Source organism: Phalacrocorax carbo, chromosome 1, assembly GCF_963921805.1.
Source record: "Phalacrocorax carbo chromosome 1, bPhaCar2.1, whole genome shotgun sequence".
NCBI lineage: Eukaryota > Metazoa > Chordata > Aves > Suliformes > Phalacrocoracidae > Phalacrocorax > Phalacrocorax carbo.
Window position 1 is genome coordinate 209,619,232 of NC_087513.1, and position 6,640 is coordinate 209,625,871.

Genomic DNA, 6,640 nt, shown 5'->3' on the forward strand with positions numbered 1-6,640 from the left:
TAAATTCTTCAGTCCACCTGAATTCATTAACTGATTATTTTTAAATTCTCAGTATCTCAGCAAAAGAGTATTTTTGTTCACTTTCAATTTATGAAAGAATTTTACTAGTCTGGCCCGAAAGCCACCTGAACAGAGCAGAAAGATCACAGCCTGGAATGAAGATGTCACAGCCAGGTTCTTACTCTAGTAACATTTAAGCTAATTTTAGTCATATTTAACCCAGCTTCCATAAGAATCTAAAGACAAGAACACACTGACCTATATGTCATTCATAACATAGCACAGAGATACGGGACACTACACAGTACTCAGATGATCAGATATCCCAACACAACACAATCACGCACCACCATCACAGCAACTCCAGGTCCTGACAGAAGGGAGTTTCTTGATGGCCTACCCCAGCGATGCAAGCTGGCTTACAGAAGCATATTCAAGGGTAACAACACTAACATCCTTCTTAGTCTCCCCACTCTACTGCCAAATACAATGGTTCACAGCACGAACAAACAAAAAACACATTTTAATATAGCCAGCAATTCTGGTCTATTTTAGAATACAATCTGGTCAGCACAGCCTTCTCGCACATCTCAGAAAGATGCCACATGGGGACTACACCTACAGTGGCAGATAAGACAGGATCTGTTTTAGTGTTAGCTGGCTCCCCAGCCTTGCTCAGGACTACTCCAAACAGCTCTCCCTAAGAGAAATCGTATGTGAAGCAAGCCTGAAGCAGCAGCAGCACAGCCGGTATGCACCGTCCATCCTCGGGGCCAGCCTCTGGCCCTATCCTACAGCAACGTGCATACAGCCAGTAAAGCAAAGCGACACTCATGCTACATTCTGCCTCACCTCGATCTTTTGCTGGTGACTCTGCCTTCCATCCAACAGTTTTCAAAATAATTTATTAGCACAATAATTAGGTTTATTCTTGTTATTACCTCTAGTCACTTGGTGATTTATGGGTGAAGAGACCTGCCAGCTGCCATGTGCATGACTGCCTGGCCCATGCTGTACCAGTACCAATGTCCCTCTCACATTTATACAGGAAGAAAAAACACCTTACACTTGTACAATTGCTAATAACATTTCTGTCTTTAACAATACTATATACAATGCTGTCCTATAAAGAGCTTACAAAATAAATAATGCAGATTAAGAGAAATAATACAGATGCTCAGGGGTCAAGAGGGCCTAGGAGGACAACAGCAATGAAATCATAAGCTGGAAAAAAAACTTGATGCAGAAAGAAGCAATTGGCATCTAAGAACCTGAAGGCTATTAGAGGCACAGAGGGAAGCAGATATGGTACAAGTATGAAAGATATTACAAATGAGACCAAAATGAGTACAAAATGAGCATGAGAAGACCATCAAAGTGAGAACAAAACTAGTATGAAAAGGGTATGAGAAGAAATTAAGTGAAAGAAATCAATAAAATATAGCAAGCCCAAGGATCATTTAAAAATGTACTGGAATAGCAGACTCGGGTTACACCTGTCCTGCTGAATAACTGGCCGAACCCCAGTCCAGAGGACACCTCGAACAGACCCGCTGGCACCCACACTGCTTTAGGCCTGGTGCTCCTCTCCTCTACAGAGGCGTTTGGAGTCAAAGCCACAAATTAACAGTGTGAACCACAAAGGGGCCCGTGCTCAGGCTGTTCCCTGGCTGTTCCATTTAGCAGCAGAGGCACAGCAGGTGAAACAAGGGCAGCAGGTGTAGGTTGGGAAGGAGTCAGTGCTGGGGAGAAAGAGTGGGAGAGATGTTGGTGGGGAGGGGAAGGCCTGTGTTCGGGAGGGGAAGGGCAGGACAGAAGTTAGGTTGGAGAGGCAGGGAGGGAGCCTGCCCTAAATTAAGTGAAGAAAACAGATGATCAGACCAGGAGAAAGAAAAGGGGAATGACACGAATGACCCTCATCAGCCCACAGGTAAAAAGTTGGAAGAACTAACTTAACTGCAGAGCAGCAAACAGATGATTTTTACCTTATTTAGATTAAAAGGAAGTGTTACCACCAGACCCAACTACCTCTGATATACTACACAGACTTCATCCTAGCCACTATCATATTCATCTACTGCAAAACGTGCACCATCATCAAACAAGTGCCTGAAACCTACAAACCCTCAGGAAACAGAGGACTTTGCTCTAACACATGTGATGAATGGCAGATTGGCCATGTGAAATCAACAGAAACCCCGGGAAACAGAAGCCAAGACAATTCAAATCCAATATTCCAGCCTCTCATTTCCTGTTCTCCAGCTTTATGTGACTTCCCTGTGCAATCACTCCCTTCTCCCCACCTCTGTGAATTTCTTTAAGTCTGAATTCAACTTTGAATATACAAGATTACACCTTCACATTTTCTGTAGGCTCAACTAATCTAAATCAGAAGTATAGACAGGCAGAACAAAGTACAACAAACTCTGACAAAGGACTTCTCAAGTAAAGCTGTCTTAAGATATCACAGCAGGCAGCTGTTAAAAAGTGTAATTATAAGGTTTATGGGAGATTGTGTGGGGTTTCTTTAGGGGCTATAGGTGTTAAGCAATTTTTAACTTTTTTCTTTTTTTTTGTGAAAGTGGGTCTCAGAAGACTTGCACATTGAGACACCCGGTTTGTGAAATACAAGCATTCTTAATTATGAAATAGGCATTCCTGTCAGCCACCTCATATGGGGAGGGACAATTCAATTTAGATACAAAACCTACTTTTGCTAAAGCAATCAATTTGTACTGGAGCAAAAATAAAGGCAGTGAAAGCATGGTATCTGAAGATTATATTTTTTTCCAACTAAAAAATAAACTCAAGCACAGTTATTAAAAAAAAAAAAACCACCAGCAGAGCAGTACTTAAAACCAAAGACTTTTTACAGCCATTTACTGAAAACCAGTATTTTACTTCTCAAATACTAGCACCACTTAGTTTGATTCCGTCAGTCTCCCATTGACAGAAGAGCAGCAAAGCATTTGAGAGATGTGGGGTGTAGATGCTACGAGTCTGGACTCTGGATTATAACTGTCCCTAATCACGTTCTCTCCCAGAACGACCTCTGGCAATTTATTCTCATCTATTCATTCTCATTCATTTCCCCACAAGCTCTTCTGAAAGGAAACTCTTTCATCTAGTTTCCTTAGTTATTAGCTTGTGGCAAGGGGAGGAACAAACAATCAGAAGCCATTTTACAGGCTTGACATAGAAAAACGAAGTGAAATTTTTTGTTGCTGAACTGTACAAAGGACTGGGACTTAATACTACAAGAAACATTTTGAACATACACTGATATAAAGATAAAATAACTGAAGTTCATCCCCATATGTGAATCTCAGAATACAGAAGAGGACTGAAATTTTGACTGTCCAACTGTGATATTTTACTTACAAATACAAGGTTTTCAAGCACAGCTTTAAGCCCAGCAAAGAACAACACGAGTGATGACTCTCGTAATTCAGGAGTGTTGTGTTCTTCCCCTGCCAACCTACTTAATGTGCAAGGCTTCTGCTTCCTCCTCTACAGTCCCCACTGCACCCTTTCACTCTACCTTACGCTGGCTCTGGTGCTCGTCAAACCCTGCTTAATAAATCAATTCAATCCATTAATGCAGTTGAAAATTACCCCAGCTAAAGCAAGGTAGTAACCTCTTCTGAGTCAGTGAATGAATCAAATCAGCTCAAGGAAGGATAAGGTCCCACACCACACGAAGAAAGGACTATACTTATGTGTCTGAGAGCAAAGGAAGGCAAGTGCTTTCCCCCTCTTCAGGGAGCAGCAAGATCTTGGAGCAGCTCAGCTTTAGATTACTCCGGTAAGTCAAGTTAAACACTGTCAACAAAAACCTAAGAAAATTAAAAACTGTAAAGAAGGCAGTGTAAAAGCTGATGCAGATGTTTTGCAGTACAGCATGAGATTGGTTGAGAAGCTTCCCACCCCACCTTGGATTTGTGACAAAACGTAGCTGTTCACAGGGCCACTATGAAAAAGATCAGGAAAACATTCTGGATTTGGGTGTTTGTTTTTCTTTTCAAAGAAATAAAAAAAGGGGAGCTTTCCCCTCAACCCGTGACTGCACAACTGACTGAAGCATAACACAGCTATGAGCAGGAATCTCTTTACCAGGCTTGGCTGCTGGAGATCTTTGGTATAATTACTGAGCTGTTCAAGCTGCTTTATCTTTAGCCAGACCTGACAGATCACAGCTACACCTCTCATGGCTTATTTCAGGCCCATTCTCTGCTGGTACAACTACTCATGCTCCCACACAGCAAACTGGATCAGACTGCAGATACAAAGGAAAAATTACTGGGGAGGGGAGGAGGAGGAGAGGGAATGTTCTTCTCTGCATTAGTTTCCTGATTCAGCTCACTGTATGCTTATACAAACAGCTGCCACTTCTGTTTGTGTCAATTCAGAGTGAAAATGTTCACTGTCAGACATGGCAACTCCTTAGGTCTGCACTGCTACCAGTTATTAACTGTTTTTATCATGTAATTGGGTGTTGCCACAATTTTTACTCAAGGAACACTTCAGTGGCAGCTTAAATGAATTATGTCAGGACTGCTGCAGTCCCACTCCTTCCATTCTCTTCATTACATATCTTGGTAATTTTGTTGTACCAGTACTGGTACAGAGTTGAAAGTGCAGACTCAATTACTTGGTTTGCTTTCTTTATGACTTAGCTTGGGGCCAAGCTCACTCCTTGATCCTCCAAGCACCACTACAGGGGAAACACAGAGGTGGGGACAGAAGGAAGTGCTCACCTGCACCGATCCCAGCTTAGATCAGCTTTCAGGATATGTTTACACAGATGGATGCAAACAGATCCCAACCCCTCTACCTACACCCTAATATGCTGGAAGCAAGCCAGCTGCAACTGAGGTGATATAACTGCACACTCAACCTAAGGTACCTCACCTGTAGGATACTCTCCGAATACTTAAGCCCATTTAGCCTTTATGTATGTTTTTAGCCTTGCTTCTTTATACAATGGAACCTCCTGGACCCTACAGCACCAATTACCAAGGCATTACCAACGGTAATACGCACGTGCTCTTGCTACTGTCAAAGATACAATGCTAGCCTCTCAGGCAAATACTAAGTCTTTTTATTCCGGTATCATGGGTACTAGAAAACAACGATAATACGATGTTCACTCTGTGCCCATGCCCTCCTACCCCTCTCACAGCACCTGTCATGCCATCAGACCGACACAGCAGCCCCATGCCCTTCTCCTCCCCTCCTAAGGCCAGATCCAACAGAGTCACTGTCCCCATCAAGCAACAGGCTCTCCTCGCATACAATCCTCACCCCTCCTGCCCTCAAGCCAAGCTGCCCCCATTACACCATTCCCCTCTCTCAGCATCAGGCTCCCCCCAAAACATCCTTTTTGTTCGTCTCCCCCCTCACACCAGGGTCAGGCTGCCCCTTAACGTCTCTTCCATCCTCTCCCAATACACCCTCCCCCCCCACCCCTGACCAGCCTCCCTTCCCCGACATGCCTCATGCCTTTCCCCCCAACCCAGGCCAGACTCCCCTCGTTCTGATATCCCTCATGCCCTTCCTCCTCACCTCGGGCCAGGCTTACCCCCCCACACACCCCAATATCCCTCGTACCTTTCCCTTCCACCCCAGCCAGGCTCCCCCCGCCCTCATATTCCCTCATGGCCTTCCACGCAGAAATAATGCCAGGCTTCCCCCTCTCCCATAACCCTTGGCCCTTCCCCTACCCTCATACCCCTCACGCCCTTGCCCCTCCAGACCAAACATTCTCGTCACCCCCCCAAACCAGGCACTCCCCTCACCCCCTCCCCAGAGCAGACGCTCCCCTCACCCTCCCCAGCCCCCCGCAGACCCACCAGGTAGAGGGTGCCGTAGATGCGGAGGGACTCGGCCAGCGCCCCTTGCGTGATGTGCAGGGCGGCCCAGCAGCACCGCGGGTGCCAGGTGTGCCCGATCTCGTAGCAGCTGTGGGGGATGGACTTGCTCAGCGCCGCCATCTTTGCCGCGCGCGGGGAGGGGGCGCGCGCGGCCGCCGCGTCACCGCCGATGCAGGAGAAAGGTCGCGCGGGGCGCTGGCGGCGGCGGGGTTACTCGCGGGCAGTCGCCCTCCCTCTGCCCCCTTCCCCCCCCCCCCCGCCCCTCCGCGCGCCTCGCGTGAGACCCGCAGCCAATCCGCGGCCGCCGGGGGGCGGGGAGCGGCGGGGGCGGGGTGGCGCGAGCCGCGCCGCGGGGCGCGCGCCGCACGTGGGCTGGGAGGCGCGCGGCGGCGCAGCTGGGGCCGCACGGCGCTTCCCACCCGCCTCCCCGTCCCGTCCCGTCCCGTCCCGTCCCGTCCCGTCCCGTCCCGTCCCGTCCCGTCCCCACCCCGCGGCTCGGCCACCACCGCGCTCCCGCCCCATGAAGCCTGCCCCGCCCGCGGCCCCCCGCCGGGCAGGGGTGCGGGCCGGGGTCTGCGCTGCCGGCGGGCGGCCGCGGGTGGGGGTGGGAGCAGCCTCCCGTGACCCTGAGCGGCTGGCGGGCCCGGGGCTGGCGGGGTGCAGCTCCCAGCGCTGCGGCAGCAGGCGGGAGGGCTGCACGGCGGCCCGGAGCCTTGGCGAGCAGCGGTGATGTGCGGGTGGCGGATGCCTCGGTGCACCCAGGGGTC

General features: G+C 48.8%; 1 protein-coding gene across 2 annotated transcripts in view; it reads right to left on the reverse strand.

The window, feature by feature from the left end:
• TMEM135 (transmembrane protein 135) overlaps positions 1–6,173 on the reverse strand; it is a 188,239-nt gene extending 182,066 nt beyond the window's left edge. The window contains exon 1 of one of the 2 annotated variants that reach the window (XM_064441402.1): positions 5,853–6,173. In XM_064441402.1, the coding sequence (XP_064297472.1) occupies positions 5,853–5,993 (141 nt within the window). In that variant the 5' untranslated portion in view covers positions 5,994–6,173. The remainder of the gene's footprint in view (positions 1–5,852) is intronic. The other variant, XM_064441400.1, reaches the window with a different exon arrangement.
• Positions 6,174–6,640: the final 467 nt, after the last annotated feature.